Raw genomic sequence first — 22,193 nt, 5'->3', positions numbered from 1 at the left:
ATTTTCAGGAGATGATAGCCAGCTTGAGTTTTACTTCTAGCATAATCTCACTTGTGATTATATTTGACTTTTACGATAACCTTGTAAAGAAGGCCTTCTTACAACTGCCATTTTGAAATGAAGAAACAGGCTCAGAGAGCTCAAATGACCTGTCCAGGTTTTTCTCAGGGGCTGATACAGGTCAGGTCTATCTGTTGGGACTCAAAATCTTTGGCTCTCACACTTGTTAATGAAGACAACTTGTGGAAGCCTCTCTGAAAGTCCACTGAACTGCCAGCCTGAATCTTATTTATCTATTATAGAAGATACTAAGAAAGTCCTGCCTTATTCTATTCACTGACCTGTCTCATCAAACCTTTCACTGGTCAAACTTGGATTTGAGTTTGAGCTCTTGTCTTTATTTCAGTCATATTCTTAATTTTACCATTGCATCGTGGTAGAGTCAATAGGTGGGACAGGAAGAATAAAGGAATTAAAGGACAGAGGAGTTAAATTTGAACTAGTTATCTGAGTAGTCAGAACTAAGAGTTGACTAAAGCTCTGAACATACATGTGTTTGCTCAGTTTAAGAAGCACAAGGGAAGCTGCTGTGGAGTTCAGATGTTGGATCCCTGAGAATGTCCTTGGTTTTGGCACAAGGAAGTGAATGAGTTTAGCTGTTAAGTCTAATTTTTACCTTCCAAATAAAGGTGCTTTTAAGATCTTTATAAAAATCTGCAATATAATTTATTCTTAAGTTCCAAAGGTCATCTCTTCTTTAATTATCTGGCCTGGTTTGGAGACGACCAGGAAGAGGAGGGAATATATAGATCCCCAAATATAGAAAAGCTCTTCCCCGCTCCTTACTCTTTTTTCTAGGCATGAACTCAACAGAATCCAACTCTTCTGCCTCTGTTAGACCAAAGGTACCAAGTGGCATCCAGGAAGGGACAGTCCCTGACAACACAAGCTCAGCAAGGTGGGAGGAAGGTGTGAACAAGACCCTCCCAAACCTCCAGGTAGTCAACCACCAGCAAGGCTCCCACCACAGACATATCCTGAAGCTGCTGCCATCCATGGAGGCCACTGGAGGTGAGAAGTCCAGCACCCCCATCAAAAGCGTCAAGAGGGGCCATCTCAGACAGAACCTACACAAGCATTTTGATATCAATGAGCATCTGCCCTGGATGATTGTGCTTTTCCTGCTGCTGGTGCTTGTGGTGATTGTGGTGTGCAGTATCCGGAAAAGCTCAAGGACTCTGAAAAAGGGGCCCCGGCAGGATCCCAGCGCCATTGTGGAAAAGGCAGGGCTGAAGAAATCCATTACCCCAACCCAGAACCGGGAGAAGTGGATCTACTACTGCAATGGCCATGGTGAGCTTCCTTTTCTGCTTGCTTGCAGATACCCTGCCTCTTCCTCTTTAGTCCCTGTGTTCTGAAGGAGGTGGAAATGCAAAATTTCTTGAATTTCTTTTGTATACCGAGTGCTATTTGATCTGATCGTGTTATGAAAAATGAAGTGGTCAGCATCCTACATAATACATTCAGAGAGAATAAGCACTTTGCCCTTTTCTTCCCTGGCATATTTAAAGGAGAATGTTGCAGAATGAGAGACCTGAGAGAGGAACCTTTAGGGACTTTGTTCAAGCTTGTCATTTAATAAGCGAGGAGATTGAGCTCAGAGAGGTTTTGCTGCATCCTTGACCCAGGCTGGTTGTTTGTTTGGGACTGATGTGACTCACTCCACATGTCCTGAATGACGGAGCCTTCAGTTCTTTTACCCTACTAGGCTGCTAAGAAAATAGAAAGGGGGGGAAAAAAACTTGTCTTTGCCTTTTTGCACCTGAACCTTGCTTTTAGATTCCTATCACTTTTTGTACATGTACTTTTCCCCTCCATATATTTCTTAGGTTTCCATTATTATCAGGAGAATAGGAAGAGCTTTAGATTATAGACACCCAAAGCTTAATATGTGGTGATCATTTGAGGCTGGGCCCTGTATTTTGTACACAGTAGTCAGTGTGTGTTGATACAGGCTGAAATGTTTATTTTTCCTCTTTTGAAGGCAAAAACAGCTTACGGAAGTTGTCCCAGCAGCTATTTAATCTGAAGACTGGCAGTTTTCAGACTGTGGCAGTAACTTCCCTTTCTTTAGATCCTAAATGAGATTTCAGCCTGAAGTTTTGATAATTCCATTCAAGTGACTTCTTTCCCCTTAAAGATAAAAGTGTTAGCCTAAATTTCTGAAAAAGTGGTTTGGTCTTTTGTATTGAGTCTTCAGAATGTTTATACCCTTTGGTCCAGCAATTTTATTTTTGCGTCTCTATTATAAAGGTATAAACGAGAAATACTAAAAAAAAAAAAAATTTAAGCACAAGATCTTAAAACTTTTAACTCAGCATTACGTATAATAAATTAAAATTGGAAACTATCAAAGGAAGTTTTAAGGAAATGATTAAGTAAATTATGCCCCATCCATAATATGGAATATTATGTTGACATTAAAGATTTTATGAAACTTTTTTTTGACTGATGACATAAAAAAGTGTTTATACGCGATAAAAGAAAAGGAAGAACAACCCAGACTACACACTTCATTTAATATAATCCCAGTTCTCTTAAAACTCTAGAATAAAGACTGAAAGAAAATACGCCAAAATGAAAATGATGTTTCTTCAAGTTTGGTGGGATTTGGTAGGATTTATGTGTTTTTTTTTTCTTAGTTTTCTTTCCTTTCCCCAAATTTTCTAAAATAAGCACATGCTACTTTTATAATCAGAAATTTAGAGAAAGTGAAAAAACAACACCAGCAACTCATTTTGCTTCTCTTTGCTAATTTGTGTGAATGATCAAACCAAGTGAAAATCAGACTGAGGTGAACATCATACCAGGGACAGAGCCTGCCCACACTTGAATAAAATTACCCCTTCCTTCAATCCAGCTGGGGGAAGAAGTCTCCAATTCTCCCTTCCTTTTTGATGAAAAATCTTTTCATTTAGGTATAATCTCAAAATTACAAAAAAATTACAATAGTACAAAGAATACCTGTATACTTGTGTCTAGATTGACTCATAGTTAACATTTTGTCCTTTTGCTTTATTATGTGCTCTTTATATATAAAAAAATAGATTTTTATAAATTGTAAAATAAGTATAACATGGAATAATTTATTATATAATACAAAAATGTATATTGCCTATATATACACATATGTACATCCATAAAATAATTTTTCAGAACCGTTTCCTGGCCCTTTATACCTAGATAATTCAGTATTTCCTAACAATAAGGATATTCTCTTTTAAAAAACATACTACAGTTTTCAGCCTCAATAAACTTAACATGGACACAATATTTTAATTACCATTCATATTCTAGTATTCCCAATTGACCCAGTAAGGGCCTTCATAGACAGTACACTTTTTTCCTCTGGTATAGGATCTGGTCTATGATCAAATATTTCATTAAATTGTTCTTTAAGTGGCCAGTCAGAACACTTATTATTTTGATGTACCTAATTAGTAGAAAATTAGTAGAGAACATCCTACTGGATTGCATAAATATTTGAAACTCTCCTCTCATTATTCCCTTTATTAAAGAAGTGACTCCATTCCTTTAGTAGCGTTTATGGATTAGATTACAGTCAGCTATATTTCTAAACTCCTTCTCGCAGTGTAGGTTTCAGAATTCTTGAGAACAGTAAGCCGTAGAAGTATACAATGACCTTAGACATTCTTATGATCATGGTAATGTAACTGCCAAGCCTGTGTCCTTAAAATAATATCCAATTTCTTAAAAAGAATGGAAGTGCCAAGTCAAGTAAAGCCCGACCATACTTTCTGTGGAAGCAGTACTTCGGCAATATGCTTTTCCAACTAAATGGCAGTACAGTAGTTCCCCCTTATTCGTTTCAGTCACCCGCAGTCAACCGTGGTCTGAAAATGTTAAATGGAAGATTCCAGAAATAAACAATTAAGAAGTTCTAAGTTGCATGCCGTTCTGCATAGTGTGATGAAATCTCACGTTGTTTTGCCGTCTGACCTGGAACGTGACTCATCCCTTTGTCTGGTGTTCACGCTGTTGACATTAACCTGCTCTTCAGTCACTTAGTAGTCACCTGGGTCATCAGACTGACTTGTGGTATCTCAGTGCTTATGTTCGAGTGACCCTTATTTTACTTAATAATGGCCCCAAAGCGCAAGAGTAGTGATGCTAGCAGTTTGGATATGCCAAAGAGAAGCTGTAAAGTGCTTCCTTTAAGTGAAAAGGGGAAAATTCTCGGCTTAATAAGGAAAGAAAGAAAATCGTATGCTGTGGTTGCTAAAATCTACGGTAAGAATGAATCTTCTACCCATGAATTGTAAAGAAGGAAAAAGGAATTTATGCTAGCTACTTTGCCGAGAGAGAGAGAGAGACCACACTCATATAATTTTTATTACAGTATGTTGTTATAATTGTTCTATTTTATTATTGTTGGTAATCTCTTACTGTGCCTAATTTATAAATTAAAATTTATCAGAAGTATGTATGTATGTATGTATGTGTAAGAAAAAACAAAGTAAATATATAAATATATATAGGGTTCGGTACTGTCTGCAGTTTCAGGCATCCACTGGGGTCTTAGAATGTATCCTCTGCTGTAGTCTTATTCAGGTGTAACTATCTTTTTCAATTGTTTAACCTTTTTCCCCAGGTTTTTGCATTGGGGTGTTTACATTTAAGGTATTTGTTGAAGAAGTCTATTTTTTTCCAAATTGCTATTCTCAAAGTTTCAACCAAGTTAAAATCCTATTACAGAGAGAGGTTCTGTTTAATAAAAACCATTCCAGGTGCTCAGAGAGGCCTCGAGAAACAGTATCATGTTGGTCTGATTGAAGTGAGTTCTGGGCAGCTGATAATCCTGTATAATAAGATCTTTTTCTGGTCCTTGTCTATTTGACACTGAATTGTCTGTGAGGATGAGGGTGGGAATAAAATCACGTAGCCCTAGGTATTCTCTTTTGGAGGTCATGCCCACCTTAAGCAGATCGTGTCGAGCTCCTGAACGCCAGGACTCTGAAGCAAGGCCTTCGGTTCCCATCTTTCTTGCCAACAAGAGCCTCTTTATTTGGCACCACTCACTCCTCTCTCTGCCTACTATGACTTATGGTTTTTAAAGTTGAATTCTACAAAACTGCAATCCTACTTTCATAGAATTCCTAGTGTTGGGAACACAAGATGGGACCTTATGTGACTAGGCGGATGAAAGACTGAGGGTACTATGGTATTTCGTATGCTTTCTTCCTTTCTGAAGTCAAACCAATTTTATGTTTGGTAGATTAGGACTGGACCGTGGTTTTCTGCAGTCTGTCTATTTCAGCAACAGGCATTGGAAATCCCTTCAGAGTTTTTAGGGATCTAGAATTTTTATACATAGAAATCTTTTTAAGAGTTTATTACTAGATCCAAGTGTCATCCAGGTGTAAGTCTCTTGCTAATGCTCAATTTGTTATGTTTTTGTTGTTGTCGAAATAAGACTTCTTTTTGTAGTATAACCCCAACTTTATGGGATAAGTGGAGGTCCAACATACTCAATTTAATTTAAAATTAAGATTAATGTGGGTTCTCATTAATTAGGAGGTTACATAGAAAACAGTATGTTTTGATCTGTTTTGTCAAGTAGAGCACAGAAGTAAAGATAGTGAAAGTTAGTTCACACACATCTGGTCATGTATTACACTGAGAAAGTCTCAGATGATCTCAAAAGAGTAACTTCAGTCACTTCTTTGTAACCACTGAAGATATAGGACTGTACTCCAGTCCCGGCTGAGAATGGAGATGGCTGAGAACAGAACCAATGGCTGTTCCCTCATTACTGTTTCTGATATGGGTCATTCCTATTGACCTTTCTTTCTTTCCTTTCTTCCTCTCCTCCTCCTTTCTCCGCTCCTCTCCCCTCTTCTCTCCTTTATTCACTCTTCTCTCTAACTATTTGCGAAAACTATGAAGTTGGGTCCCCAGGAAGCTGTCACCTTAGGGAGCCTGAGGAGAAGTCTGGAAAGCAGGTGAGGAGTGGATATTGCCCTGAAAAGTACTTGTGGAGGAGGTTCTACAAGGTAATAAAGGGAACAAAAAAAATGGACAGCATCTATCCTTGATCAAATTTCCTTTGTCTTTCAGACTTCAGGCTGTGAAGGAGAAAAAGAGTGAGAGACAAAGGAATTGGATTTATCTTGTTAAACTGACTTAGTTCCTAATTGGCACATTCTTAGTCCTGTACCTTAGGGAGATAGTAAGCATTTGACAGAGACTGTAATCCCTTCTGGTGTAGTTAAAGGACCTGACTTATGTAAAGACAGTGTCTCCTTCAAACTGATGGCTCAAAGGGTTGTGAAAGCATTTGGTGCATTCTTTTCTCAAGCAGACTGCTTTGTACCTGCAGCAGCAAAGGGGCAAAAGTCTCATTCTGTAGAACTAGATTCTAAGATTTTACTTCTTCCTTTAGCTCTTACTGTCTTTCACCATTTAACTGCTTGTGCATATGTGTTTTTTCTCCCCACGTTGCTTATAAGTTCTTAGATAGCAGACACTGGGTCTTATTGTGTGTCCCCTATGCCTGGCTAATAGCTCAGGGCTCGAGGGGTGGTCTAGAGCTGAGCTGGCATATATGGTAGTCACATAAGCTATTAAATTTAAAATTAAGATGAACTAAAGTTAAAAATCCTGTTCCTCAGTTGTACCAGCCACAGCTTAAGTGCTCAATAGCCACGTGTTGCTAGTAGTTACCATATCGGACAGGAGAGATACAGAATATTTCAAGCATGGAAAGTTCTATTGGCTAGCACTGGTCTAGAGCACCCATGACTTATCCATGTATCCTTTTTGAGGCTGAATTTTTTTCAAGCCATTGAACTATTGGATTTTTTTCATTTTGACTTAAAATGATAACATGGTGTCAGGGACTTAAACATAAAGATCTTAAAGTGGGTTCTTTATACTAAATTGCCATATACTAAAGAAGAATTATTTTTCAGAGCTAAAGGAAGCTTCCATGACAGTGCTGCTTTGCAATATGCACAAACCAGCTCCAAAATGATTGCTGATATTCTTCCACCTGATTTGCTCCTTTAAAGTGAACACTTTGGCCCCGAACACTGGAGAGCAGAGTGATGGGAAGAGAGAAACCTGCTAATTCGAAGGCCGAGGCACCCTTGTAAATGCTTAGGTGTTTGTGTCTATGGATTTTCCCTGTGGGTGACCTTAAGCAGAGAAGTTTGTGAGAGTAATGTGGTTGGGTTAAAGGTGGGAGGGCGGGAGGCAGTGGAAGCAAGAATTTTGGGGAGAGAAACAGCACCATAGACTAGAAATTACATCCATAAACCTGGGACTTAAAATTTTAGATTTGCCATTCCCTCATTATTTCATTTAAAACCTTTTACTTCTCTGAGCCTCTTTATAAGGTTAGAAAAAAAGTGTTTTAAAGTGTAGTTAAGAGCAAAGACTCTAGAGCCTGATTTCATTTACTAGCTTTGTGACCAACGGCAAGTTAATTAACCACTCTGTGCCTCATTTTCCTTGTGTATAAGATGGGAATAATAATAGCACATAGTTTGTTGTGAGAACTGAATAAGTAAACATGCGCCCAGTGCTTAGTACACTGACAGCCACATGCCCAGTGGTCCATAGGTATTAGCTGTGATGAGGGTGAGGATGAGGATGATAGAGATGATGCATCATCATCATCATGCCCACTACTGTCACCATCACCTTTGTTCTCTCTGCTAATCTCTCAGTTTTTTCCTGAATCACTCACAGAAATAATGACTATGGACAAAGAAGAAATATTCTCCTTTAAAATACATGCAACTCTATTTATATATTGTCAAAACTGCCACCTTTAGAGAACTTATTAGAAACATGGTTCTGCTTCTGCCTCCATACCTGGTATAATTATTAGCCAAATTAATCTCCTGTTGTAAGCAGTGCCCTCTTAAATGGGCAGAAATCCTCAGAGAAAACCAAACAAGACTCTTTATTGGCTTTATATTTGGATATGGATTTATCCTTTTCCACAGCCATATTTTCTCTAAACTATCTGTACCAGGGATCAGCCAACTGGGAAATATTGTAGGCTTTGAGGGTTATACAGTCTATGTTGTAACTACTCAACTCTACTATTTATAGTAGAAAAACAGCCATAAACTACATGTAAAGATGGACATAGCTGTGTTCCAATAAAACTTTATTTGCAGAAACAGGTGACTTGTCCTATCCTTGCCAATCCTTGAGCTACACCATAGATTTGTCATCTTTTAGTGGCTTCTTCTCTCTTGCCTCCTGGTGGCTTGCACAGTTTGGATAAGCAGTCTGGTTCTTTCAGAGACTTTCTTGAATTCCAGTAATTAGAGCTAACCTTACTTTTAGTAGTAACTGTTTCTCATTCTGCTGAAGGGATAATTAAGAAAGCAGGACCATCAGATAAGCGTGGGAGGTAGGAAAAGTTGGCAGTTATCTTTTTCCCGTAAAAATTATTGCATAATTCCTCCTCCTTCTTATAGATACCAGCTTTTGCCAGGAGAGCTCAATCTTACCTTATGAGTACACCTCATAGATGTACCTGCCATGAACTTGCTACAACTATTCTCTTAAGACAAACTAGAGCCACAGAGAAGGTGAAGGTAGCTTGGCTTCCAATCTCTCTCCCTGTCTTTCATCTGTTTGCTCAAGGAACTGATAAACTTTGAGTGGAGGGAGAGGCCAAGAGGAGTAGTAGACAGATACATCTAGCTTTAGACTCCAGCCTTACCCCTGCTTTCCTTATAGAGAAACTGAGAGGATTAACTAAATCACATCAAATATCTTAGTTCTGTACCCATATATGTAGTGCTACTTGAGGAAGGGAGTGGTGCAAGATCTGCTACACAGGATAAGGATATCTGAAATGCAGTCCCTTTAAAAACTGCGAGATGGTTGAGTGGAGGCATGGGCTCATTCCTCAAAGGTTAAATGGCAGTACAAAGGATGAGGAGGAGCTGTGGGCAGCAGAAATAACATTGGGCGAGAAATATCGAAGTCTGGATCTGGTTCTGCTACGAAGAGGCTGGATGATCCTGGGCTCAGCACCTTCTCTCTTTGAATCTCAACTTGGATTGTAAAATGAGGAGACTCGAACCCATCACAGGAGGGTCACCAGATTTTGATCGATGTGACTATTTTGCTCTGACGATTTGAGTATACCTACTGTCACACTGACGTCTGTCAAGGAAACACTGCCCTGATTGGTCCTGTCGTGTGCTGTAGAGTGGAGTACAGTGTGCTACTAGTCAGAGATTAGAGGTCAAGCTTAATGTCAAACTTAGACCAAAGGAGGACTGTGTGCCCACTGCAACACAAAAGAGCTTTTGCTCACACTTATGATAGAGTAAGGTCAGGGCAGCAAAAAATTTCCACTTCAATCGGGACACATGGTTGGGGAGGACCAAGAGAAAGTGCAATTCTGCATGCTTTTAGGGAGAAGTGAGACATTTTTATAGTGCGGTAGAGATTGAGCAGTTATTACAGAACTAATGTTTTGAGTGTTTTAATTCCTTCAAGTGTGTCACCTTGATTGCAAAGTTGTTGAGAAACCCTGTTCAAGCCTCTCATCCATTTCTGAATTTTTATGCTGAGGGAGACCTTGTTTTCATGTGGGCTAGGGAACTGAGAACAGCTTTGCGTCGGTCACAGGGGGCGGGGTGGACGCATACCTAGTAAATGCTTTACGTGCTTGGAAAAAGTTGGCGCAACTCCCGTACTGGCTGATGAGAGTCCACCTGTAAGGAGCAGCCTGCTTTTATCCACCTGTAAGGAGCAGCCTACTTCTGGAATACACACGTGTTAGCAGTGCACTCTTCCTGGTCTAGCTAAATATTAATAAATAAGTTTAGGCTTTCGCTACTCTGAAACCCTCTTTAACTTTCATATATTCTTTTTTATTATTAATTAATTTATTTTTTATGGTGACACTGATTATAACTTTCATATATTCTTGTCTTGGCTCATTAGTGCAAACATTATTCTCCCAGGATCTTTAAGAAATCTCCAAGATTTCTCAAATTACATATTTACCACAGTTCCGTGCATTTTTTGCAATATGTTGAGATTCTGTGCTTGAAATTTTAGAAGATAATCCAAAAGATAATCCTTGAGGATGGGAAAAATGTCACTCATTTAAGGGTGAAAGGTTGGGGTTATAGAAATAATTTACTTCATTTCCAGAAAGGCAATGTCACGTCTGGTTTCGCCTGCAGTAACAGGCTATGTGCCTTGTCAGGCGCTGCAGAAGCCCAGGCAAAGCTCTTGTCCACAGGATTTGTCTTGAGTTATGACAACCATGAATTTCTTCAGGAAAAAATGCTATGACAGATGTTAGATTAGAGAACTATTCTTTTGTCTTGATTACACATTTCTCCCTCTGTTCTGCTTTTTGCTGTTTTAACTCCTTTTTGAGACTTGTTTTCCACACGTTGAATTATTTTCCTTAAGAGAAACTCAATGGTCAGTCTGCCTGATTCTGAATTAGTGGTATTTTGGCTGATGCAGGAGAGTATAATATATGAGGTAGACATTTCCAGTATATACTGAGCTATCCTACTCTGAAATGGTGGGGAAAGTTTGTAAGCAGGTTCACCTTTAAGGGATCCCAAGGCGAAGGGAAGGTTATAGATTTTCAAAAATAACTTATTAAACTGCTTATGTTTTTTTCATTTAGTTCTATGTATTTGAACACTGAGTTCAAGGCACTGCCCTAGGAGTAAGGCCTATTAGACTTTAGTAATATAAAGAGTGTTTGTTTTAGTTTTATTTAGGGAAAACTTCAAGTTGGAGAGCAATGAAGGTCATGATGGAATTGTGTCTGTGCACGTGCATGTTTGCGTGCTCTGTGTGTGTGTGTGTGTGTGTATGTGCAAGTCAGAGTTAGAAGAGACTCATTTAGTCCAATCCTCTCACTTTGCTGAAGCTGAAACTGAGGTCCAGAGAAAAATGGTGACTTGCCCAAGGTCATGTGGCCAGCAGGATTAAAGAGGAGACCAGAGCCTGAGGTTCCTGACTCCTGGGACATTACCCTTTATATTTCACATGTCGCTACTTTGGTCAAAGGACTGCAGGATTCTGCTCAGTACAGAGGAGAGATCGTGGTTTGAAAATGAGAAAAGGAAGAAGCCATTTGCCTGTGAGGATACTGGAGGCTGAGTTTGAAGGAGCAAAATTGCTTAACCCTTTGACCTTTATCAGGGACTAGGAAGTAGATGAAGGAGAGAGGGTTGAAAGCATGTTCAAAGGAGGAACATCCTCTGACTCGTTTCTCCCCTGAGTGTCTTCATGATAATGGTAATGCTCCCTAGGTAATAATTCAAAGATGTGGTACATGTCTACCTTGTATGAGTATCTTAATTGGATGATTTGAGACTGTGAGAAGTGAAGGAGCTGGTGGCTGGGAGATGAATTAGGAGACCGTGGCTACAGGTGAAAGTAAAGAAATTCTTAAAGCTCTTACAATCTACACAAAACCTTTCCTACACAAAAGCATTCCCCCTTCATTTCTCCTTTCCTTGCACCCTTTTAGCCTGTCTCTCAGAGATTCAAGCACCTTTCCGCTGCTCTTGATATTATCTGATTTTAACTCAACTTTAGTCAAAAATGTCCTTGTCTAGGATGATTCTCTAAAAAAATTTTCTTTGTGTAATGCCTTATTATCGACACACTGGTTTGTGGGGAGGGAGAGAAACAATACTTCATGTTTATTGAATGTTTACTGTGTGCCGGGCACTATTTTATTGGATTTATATGGATTTTTTTCATTTAATTCTCAGAATAACCTTATAATGTCAGGATCATGCCTATTTTACATATTAGGAACAGAGGCACAGAAAGATTAAATGACTTGAGTATGGTCACGCCTGAAGTCAGTGGTGAATCAGGACTGGAATTCAAGCAGTTGCTTTTGGATCCTGATCTGGTAACTAGTGTGCTAAAGTGCTTCTCGCTCTTGTCTGTCTGCCTTTTTAAGAAGGAGGGGTGAGGCTGAGGGCAGACAGGACCTAGACCACCATAAATATATCAGTGTAACATAGTTCTCCTTTAGTTCTACTTGTCTTCCTTTTAATGACCGCATGATTGGGAATGAGGGTTGGTGGGGAGACATATTCCAAAGATTTATATTCAAAGGAGCAACCAGGACTCAGGAAGACAGAGTTAATAACACTTGACTTAGTCCTGGAAGGCAGCACATAGCAGTGAAAGATGAGGGCTGATGAGTCAGATTGGCCTAGGTTTTGAATATCAGCCCTAACTGTGTAACCGGGCCAAACTACCGAACCTCTCCTCAGTTTTCTCATTTGTAATGTGGACATAACTTCTATCTCATGAGGTTGTTCATGGAGATTGAATGAGATCATATATAACTTTGGTAAAGCTGCTAGCTCAGCTTCCCTTTCTTTCTCTCCCCTCACAAGAAGGCTGGGGAGTTAAGCTGTCTTGAAGTGTTCATGGAGAACTGAGCTCAGGGAAGAGGGGCAGCTGTATCTGATTTTCAACCAAGTAGAAAGAAATCCATCAAGGGTCAAATTTAATGAGTCATATGGACCAGGGGAAATGCCTGCAGAAAGAACATCTGCACTAGGAATTTTGGCCATAAAATGCCTTTAAGTCCAATTGACCAGTACTAGAAGAACCGGAAAAGAAAATGACAGAGCGGCTCACGTAGTCTGATTCTCAGCATTCTAGAGGGTGAACGGAAGGAACCTTGCTCACATGGCCTGCTCCGGAAGTGTGAGGAGCACCTGCTGAGGTGATATTGCAGCCTCAGGATGTAGGAGAAGGGAAGCACCCATGCACAGGGACAATGGAAACATCAGTAGGAGACACGTGGAGTTGGGCAACGTTGGCTGGGAGAGGGAGGCTGTCCTAAGGGACGGACCTCGTGGGCCTGGTTTTGCTCACCTGTATGATGAAGGCCTTGAATTCAAGTATGTTTAACCACTCTTTTCAATCTAAACCTCTGTTCTTCAGTGATGCAAAAACTGAAATGTGCAATTGAAAACAACCCACACCCAAACTCTTTCCAGGTTTCAGGCTTAAAACCCAAAGACAAAATTAAAGTACAGACCAGTTGGCTTGGTGGTTCACCTCTTATTTGCATGGCTTTGATGTCCCAATCTGTATGTAAAAAACTTTCGTAGGGGAAACAATGCTGCCGAAGAACTAGGATGCAATTTGCTTATTTAAAAAGGACAGACACTGTCCTTGGTCCTTGAACCAAGCTGAGTTTCTGGTAATATTTTTTATTTCTTTCATCCTATCCCCTATCCACAACTCACTGCTCAAGCAAAGCAAAAATCGACACCATCTCACCTTACCTAACGAACAAGTTAGAAATGCATCTCATCTCTGCTGTCTTTAGGCTTTACTCAGTAACAGATTTGTTCTTGGTTCACTTCTTATGAATCTCAACAACAGGCTTAGGAAAAATGCTTCCTTTCTTCTCGAATTGTAGTTCCTCCTATAGGACTGATTAAGTGTGGGAGAACTGGTTTCTATCGGAGTTTGTGAAGGAAATGAGTCTCCCAGATTCACTATTCTGCACATTTCATCTTCGCAGGGTAAGCAATAAGATTCAGTTCAGTTGTAGAAGTGCAGTGTGACTGTGTTTTTTGTATAAATATTTCCCTGAGGTTGTAGTGGTTGGTTGGGGGACAGAGATTGAGTAACTAGAAGCTGTGTCCTGGATATATTTGAACAATATCAATATACTCTTCAATCAGGTTTCAAGAATGACCTAAGAAAACATTTCATCTGAATTGTTAAAACCACCATATGCCGTGTTCAGAAATGAACAAATGAAATGTGTTAGAATTTAATAATCAGTACTTCACTTTATTTTTTTCTATAATGAGGTTATGGGGTGTTTGCTACTACCAACATGGTCAAGATCATGAGGTGATTTGGCAATGTAAAGATGACACAAACTATGACTACTAATATATTTTTTAACCTTATAAGAAAGGTTTTTGCTTATCATTAAGTTTTCATTGATTACTTTCTTTTAACGATAATTTATGTCATGCTTACCGAGTGTCATTTTATTTAAGTATTTTATAAAGATTAACTTAATTTTCATAATCTATGAGGTAGGCCACTACCATCGCTATTTTATAGATGGGGAAACTGAGGTATGGAGAATAACTTGCCCAAGGTTACACAGCTAGAAAGTGACAGTGCCAGGTTTTAAACTCAGTCACCAATCTGACTCTAGACACTATCCCTTGATTCTTAGAATCTGGGTTTATAAAAATCTGAATTTTTATTTCCATGTTTCTGTGGTTAATTTTTTTTTTTACCATGCTCGATGAGGGAAAATTATTTCCCATAGTAGCAAAACCCAGCTTGTTCTGAAATGAAACAATGACAGAAGTGTCATCAATAGTGAGTTTTTCTCTGTAGAAGTCTCTCCTATTTCCTAGTTTCTACTTTGATTTTCTTGGATCTCTTGAGGTGAAAACCTTCTACAGCCAGATATCCAATGACTAAAGGCTCTGAGGACCATTTTAATAAATGAGGGCTGTTTCAAATAAGTCAGAGGTGATGGAATCCTGCTAATCTGGACTTGCATCTGTTGAACTTGGTGGTTTTCTCAGCACCAGGCAGTAGCAGCAGTAGCCGCTGCAACCGAAGAAGCCTGCCTCTTCTTTTGCCAGAAGCCTCCTTCTCTAAAAATTACAGTCATCTTATTGGTCAGCCCAAATTTCCTATAGGAAATAGACTTGGAGTGTAAACACCAAGACCCTGCACTGAAGGGAGCAGATTATTCTCTTTAAGAGGCTGCTGTGTCCCAGCACTCTGGCCACAGGGCTGCCCCAGCCTCAGTCATTTTTTAGTGGAAGGAACAGGAGGGCTGGTCCCCCCACCCCGCCTTTTCCACCTTTGCTTCCAGTAATGCCATTGCCAGCAGACAGGACCTTTCAGTTTAACCTTTTAGGATGTTTGAGGATTATAAAGCACACAGAATTGTCCCCGGAGAAGAGCCTCTTACTGCTATAGCCTGAAAAGCATTGTCTCCTGCAGAGTGGCTGAAGACAAAGTGGCCGAGACAAAGTAGCTTTTGCCCTGGAATGTCAGGGGCTGCTACCTCCCAGGGCCCACCCACTGATGACTTCTTACTCTAGGCTTTAGAAGAAAGGTATTTATTTTTTAAATGTGTTTTTTATTCTATCATTTATCTAGCAGCCTTTGAATTTATGCTGTTTGGGATATTGAAAAATAAATCAGCATTTTCTCCACGTAAGGCTAAAATGCAAATGGGGCAAAAAAACCCTTAAAAATTAGTATCTTCAATCAACCTGGTCAGGTATTATGTAAGCATATTTTGCAGAGGATGAGGAATTTCTAGAATTCTGTTGATCATTCTTCACGACTAACTGGGCGTTAACATTGCAGCGTATATACAGAAGTGTGTTGATGATATGTCGAATTTTAAAAAAATAGGTGGGTTCATGTTTATAAATTAAAAATATAACTTACCATATTTCATCAAGTCGAAGACACCATTGATTGTGAGATAAACCATGGTTTTATACACGACTAAGGGAAAAAATCCACAGCAACCAAGCTATGAAAAGGCAGTGATTAAAGTATGCATTCAGATGTCTTAGAATCAGTGAAATGTGGCAATATTTTAGCCACAATCTTGCCTCTTTTCCATAGAGTCTGACAATGCGATTCTAACTGTATTGTTCAGTTCTTGGGTTTCCTCCAGTTGGCTTATTGACAGCATTCGGCACCTTCTTTTATTCCTGAAACGCTTCCTCTCCTTGAGCTGCAGGGCACTGCATTCTCCTGGTTCCCCTCCCATCTCTCTGGCTGTTCTTTCTCCATCTCCTTGGCTGGTTCCTCTTCAACTTGACGTTAAGTATTAGAGAACCTTAGGGCTCAGGACTTGCTCTTCTTTTCTACTTGCTTACTCATCCTCCCTCGGTGACCCATGGCTTTAAATACCTTCTATCTGCTGGTAATTCCCAAGTGCATGTATCCAACCTGGATCTCGTACCAGAACCCAACATTCGGATATCTTCCTGCCTGCTTGACAGACCCAGATGTCTAACAGGCACTTCACTCCTAAGAGATCTAAAACCGAATCCCAAACCATACCTCCACGTCAATTTCCCATTGCAGAAAGTGGCTCCTCCAGTCTTCTGGTTGCTCAAGCCAAAACCTTAGAGTTATCCTTGACTCTTTTCTTCCTTTCTCACCCCACATTTGACCCACTAGCAAATCCAATCAGCTCTACCTTCATAATATACACAGCTCTTGACCGTTTCCTGTCATTTCCACTTTCACCACTCTGGCCCAAGACACCATAACCTCCCTCCTGGATCACTGCCGTGGCCTCCGACTGGTTGCTCCACTTCTGCCTGTGCCCCTTGGGTTTATTCTTGACACAACTGCCAGAACGATCCTTTTCAAATGTAGTCAGATCATGTCATTCCTCTGCTGAAAATCTCCAGTGACTTTTCATTGTGCTCAGAGTAGCAGCCTTAAAGGACTTCTGCGATCTGTGCGCCCCTCCCTGCTGTTTGTCTCTCAGCCTGACTCCTACTGCTCTCCCCGTGGCTCACTGGCTCCAGCCTCCTTGCTCCTCCATGTTCTTGCCAACATCCTTCTGTCCTTCTCACCTGCTATTCCCTCTGCCTGGATATCCCTTCCCTCAGATATCTGCATGGCTTGCTCCTTTACCTCCTTTAGCTCTCCTTTTGCTCTTGGTTGAAATGTTCGACCTAGTGAGGCCTTCTCTTAAATAAGGGGGAGAAGGCCCCCTTTCTAAAATTGCAGCCCTGCTCCTTCCAGCCCCATTTCCCTGCTCTATTTTTCTCCTTAGCACTCCTTACTAACTAACACTCTAAATACTTTGTTACTTATTTAATTTATTCTTCTCACATTCCCAAGTAGAATGTAGGCTTCACAAGGAAAGGATTTTGTTTTACTTTGTTCACTGCCATACCCCCAGTGCCTAGAATAGTGTCTGGTGTAAAGTAAGTGCTCAATACATTTTTGTTGAATGAATAAATGAACAGCTTCAAATACAGACTAAGACAAAGAGGAAGGGGGCATTTTTAATTTTGCGGTTTTTGTTTTCCTCTGTGAAATGAAATAAAAGATTATTAGTTTGACACATAGCATCAGTGTTATCTTTTCCTTCCATCTTTTTCTTTCGTCATTGGTAACCATTCTGTTCATTAACTTCATGAGACCTTTGCACAGTAAATTTTAGTAGCTCCTGAGATTCATCTGAGCTTTCAATGATTGTCCATTGAATTTTCAACAAGATAGTGATTAATTCTGCTTCAGAAATCATTTTTTGGTTTTAAAATGAAATCTAATTTTTCAAATTTTGTACCTCAACTACGAAAGGAATATTTCTTAAATCGGGGCAAACCAAGTTCCCAGTGTTGAGAAAGCAGTTTCCTGTATGGTGCATTGGGAGTGATCCCTGTTAATATACCATTTTTTAACCATCCTGTTATATACTGGTTACTACAAAACACACGTACATGTGGGATTGTTGCTTTTATGAGCACTGACTCTGTTATCAGGCCAGACAGACAATCGCCTAAATGGCTTATCTCTGCAGGATTCTGATGCTGTGGGAGAATCCAGGAGAATTTTGTTTCTTGTGAGATCTGGTTTCTGACGTGCACACAGTGGGCCGCCCTCAATGAGAAGAGGGCACCGGCAGAGGGAGAGGTGGTTGCATAAGAATTGGGGTCCTATGCCAGGTAGCTTGGGTTCCACTCATTGGTGACCACACGGTGGGCCTTCCTTGTCATTATTATTGAGACTGGAAATCTTGCAGGGACACATGGCAAGCATGTGATGGCATGTGGCTGCTTAAGTACTCAATGGCTTGTTACAGAGGCTAATAAGATGGTAAATGATGGGGAGGGTTGACAAAAAAGGCTCTCATTCATTTATTCATTCAAAGATATTTATTGTACTCCTATCATGTGCCAGGCTCTGGGAGGTGCTGGGGATAACAGTAATCAAAGCAGATGGGGCTTTGGTCAGAATTTGGTCAGAAAAGGCATCTCTGAGGACATGACCATTGTATAGAGAAGAACATTCATTCTAGGAATGCTAAAGCCAGGCTTTTGTTCAACTTTCTGAACTTGGCCTACATTGTTCTGTACATAGGTTCTATATGTTGGGCTCATCCTTGCCCTCGTATCTGTAATTTGTAAGCCTGATGTCACAGCACGTGCTAATGAAGAGCATGTGTGCCAGAGGTGGTGGGGGTCAAGGTGGTGGTAGAAAGGAAGTAGTACTGAGCTCATGTGTCTTGTTTTCCACCCACGTATGTGTCTCAGGAGGCTGCTGTGCATGTGTGGAGAAACCAGCACAAGGATAACTGTGGAGTCATCTGTTCTGGGAGTTGTGCATTAATTACTTCCATGGGAATTTTCTCATTATTTGTCCCTCTACCTCTCTTTCTAGAAGAATAATGAGAACTGACATTACATCTAACAAGTACAGGAGATGCAATGAGAATGCTTGAAACTTTTAAATGATGAGAATTTGGTGCCATGAAAAAGCTTATAAACATATCCATCTCTTCCGTGCACCATTTCTGTGTGAAGCCCAGTTGTACAGTGTGAAACTCAGAGTGCTGTGCTGTGGGTTACAGAGAGCCTTTGTTTCTGCTGGCTCTGTCATCACTGCCCTTCACACCTTGTGCAGGGTAGGCTTTCATATGGCTTCTTAATGATGGCACTCATTTCAGGTATTTATCTCCAAAAGAAAAGAGTTTTAATACCTTCTCCGATTATACAAGTTCAGGTTTTTATAAAAAGAGGACGCTTTTTTGCATATTACATTTCACATTGAGCTTAAAAATAAAAGAGCCTCAAATGAGGGTTGTAACCCAAATATTGTCTAACTCAGGCTTTTATAATGCACTGGAAAATGCCATTTCTTCTGTAACAACCCAGTTGATGGTAACACATGCTCCTCTACTTGAGTTCCCTCACAGCGGATCTGGGCAGTGTCAGTGGTGCGTACCCTTGCGATGGCCTGCATGCGGCAGGAACAGCAGCATCATTTTTCCTTTCACAGTTGTCTTTCTGTGGATGATGCCACTCCCGTGCATTGGTGCCCCTTCTGACACATACTAGTGATGTTCTGAAAAGCGCAGGAAGCCAGGATTGTTCAGCACCTATAATCCTCACTGTTCAGCCCCTATAATCCTGGTGCTAAAACATTTGTCTATGCTGAACTCCTCTCACCTTTTCGGTACATTGCCCCAGTGATACTGGTCCATACGGTAGTGGAGGGGAGAGAGAAAGGAGAACCAATGTGCACTGAGGTGCCGTGCTTGATGGTTTTAATTCGTGATCCCATAAATCTCTTTACCCACCATATGAAATAAGAAGTGGTCTTTTCATTTTACTGATGTGGACGCTGAAATCTTAGAGGTCATCATTTGCCCAAGGTCATGGAGTTCGAAACCGTATTTTGTGATTGCAGAATTCATGATCTTTCCACTACTTGCACCTTAAAACTCATAAACCATTTACCTATGGCCAGGGCTACCTTCACACACATCACTCCTGGCAGGTACGGACGTTAGTTTATAGGGCTTGACTCCTTTGGTGACTTATTTAGAAACTTTAGCCATTCTTGGAGCTCCAAAACCTGACATAGGAAAAGCAAAGTTAAGCTCCATGCCTCTGTCTTTCCGTGCTTCAGTAGGTTGAAGTCTGTGTTGTATTTCAGCCTAAGGAAAAAGAGACTTAGCATAACATTCAGCTAACAATTCACATCAATTCAACACATAGTGACTGTCTCCAGTCTAGATGAAAATTCTTAGAACTCCGTTGACACATGACCAAGCGGATCATTGGTCTCTATTTCATTTATTGTCATTTCACACTTAATAATTGGAGGTTAATAATTGGAGTGGAAACTTTCATTGTTTGTGTGTGTGTATTTTCTTTTAACAAAATGCTTTTCTGAATTTTTATGCCATTTGATAGTCCAGATCTCTTTAAAATGTTATAGTTCCAGGAATTGGTGAACTACAGCACATGCCATGTTCAGCTCACTAGTAGTTTTTGAAATAAAGTTTGAATCAGAACACAGCCATACTCATTTGTATTGTCTAAGGCAGCTTCCATGTTACAGCAGAGTTAAACTGCAGCAGAGATCATGGTTCTCAAAGCCTTAAATATTTACTGTTGCCCTTTACAGAAAGTTCACTGACCTCCTTTTTTTAAGGGTAACAGTTTTCAAATAAATACACACATACATACATACATACATACATACATACATGCATACATACATACATAAACAAACTTGCTAGCCTCAGAGAAAACTTTCCCAGCATCTGCTTGGTCAGTAATAACAGGCCAGGAAGAAGCACACACACCATGGCCAACCCTGAGTGCATTCCTATGCAGACTAGATGGCCATGCCCTAAGAACGTAATTCCAACAAATAATAATAATAATTAATAATAATGCTTCTGTACTATACTGTGTTCCCTATTAACCATGATAGAGATACCACTAACTAACTGGGTGACCTTGAACTGGACAGCAATCTTTCTACATGAGATTCTTCATCAATAAAATGAAACTCTTAAAAAAGTTATATATATATCCCACATAGTAGTATGTGTATATATAAAGTATATATAAACACATATTATACATGTGTATATTTTATACATAAAGTTTATAGAGAATAATAAACATCAAATAGAGTAGCAAAATAAAAAGAAGACCCATTTTCTTACCATTCAGTTTAGGAAACAGAACCTTGTGGATAGCTTTGAAGTTCCTCCTTCAGATAATTATCCCCTCCCTTCTCCCAGGGATAATTATCTCGATTTGATTTAATCATCCAATTGATTTTCTCTATATTTGTATTTAGTTTTGCCTAAAACTTTTTTCTAAAGAAAGAACACTTTCAAAGCCCATCAAATTTTGTGTTTCATTGGTGTTACTACATTTCCTTGGTGATAAATTCCTTGTCTTAAAAGTTCATAAAGGCTGTCACTCCAGGAAACAGTAACACACAGTGGCTGCTCAATAAATACTCTTGAAATATTTCATAGGTTTTTGTTTTCTCATTGGTGGTAAGGAGGGGACAAGGTGCATCAAAGTCACGGGCTAGTTCAGACTGGTCTCCCTTTTTCCTACTGGAGTTTTGTGATTATGTGCTAGGCTCACAGGCTGTTGTATCCAGGGGAAGCCATTGTCTTTGCCATCTTCAGATTTATCATCTCCTTAGTGGGAAGGGGCAGTGGTATAGAACACTGCTGACTCGGGCCGGTTCACGTGAGTCGACTCTATATTTTCATAGTAAAATAATTAAGATGATTGGATAAAGAAGTTATAGTTCACATATACAATGGAATATTACTCAGCCATTAAAAAAAGTGAAATCCTACCATTTGCAATGACATGGATGGACCTAGAGGTTCTTATGCTGAGTGAAATTACAAAGACAGAGAAATATAAATACCACATGATTTCACTTATATGTGGAATCTAATGAACAAAAAGAACAAACTAATCAAAGACTGACCAATATAGAGGACAGTTTGGTGATAGACAAAGGGATTGGGGGAATGGGGGTCTGAGAGAATGGAGTGAAGGGTTAAAGAAGTAGAAATTAGTAGTTGATAGATGGTCACGGGGATGGGGAGCACGGCATAGAGATTGCGGTTAGCATTAATATATTGGCTAGGTGGAAAACCAGAGGAGAGAAGAAGCAATTAGGGAGGTCATTTTATAAACCATATAAATGTCTAACCAATGTACTGTATACTTGAAACTAATAAAAAAAAAAATTGGTTGAAGAATTAAGATGAAACCTGACTTGTAGGCCTTAAATTAGCTTCCAGTCAATTTTAGTTGAAAGAAAATCTCATTGTATCTGTTCTTTGTGTTTTTTTTTTCTTTATTTTGTGGCTGAAAAAAAAGTATAAATACTAAGTTTTGGAAGAAAGAGCTGTTGTTAAGCTTAAGCCTTTTCAACTCTGTAATTACTCTATAAAGCCTGTGTATTTGCATCAGAAATGCATTTAGTCTTAAGTTATAGTACGTAGTATATGGAACATTTATAATGATGGGGTACTTCCAAAAATAAATCCACTCTATAGAAAATGTTAATCAGCTCATCCCCAGGGACCAAAGTGA

General features: G+C 39.7%; 1 protein-coding gene across 1 annotated transcript in view; it reads left to right on the top strand.

The window, feature by feature from the left end:
* TNFRSF21 (TNF receptor superfamily member 21) overlaps positions 1-22,193 on the top strand; it is a 67,550-nt gene that overhangs the window by 20,531 nt on the left and 24,826 nt on the right. The window contains exon 3 of the mRNA XM_011354792.2: positions 859-1,353. Coding sequence (XP_011353094.1) covers positions 859-1,353 — 495 coding nt within the window. The remainder of the gene's footprint in view (positions 1-858; positions 1,354-22,193) is intronic.

This window comes from Pteropus vampyrus, unplaced genomic scaffold (assembly GCF_000151845.1).
Source record: "Pteropus vampyrus isolate Shadow unplaced genomic scaffold, Pvam_2.0 Scaffold18, whole genome shotgun sequence".
NCBI classification, from domain to species: Eukaryota; Metazoa; Chordata; class Mammalia; order Chiroptera; family Pteropodidae; genus Pteropus; species Pteropus vampyrus.
Note: the sequence above shows the minus strand (reverse complement) of the source record. Positions and strands in the feature narration are given on the sequence as shown.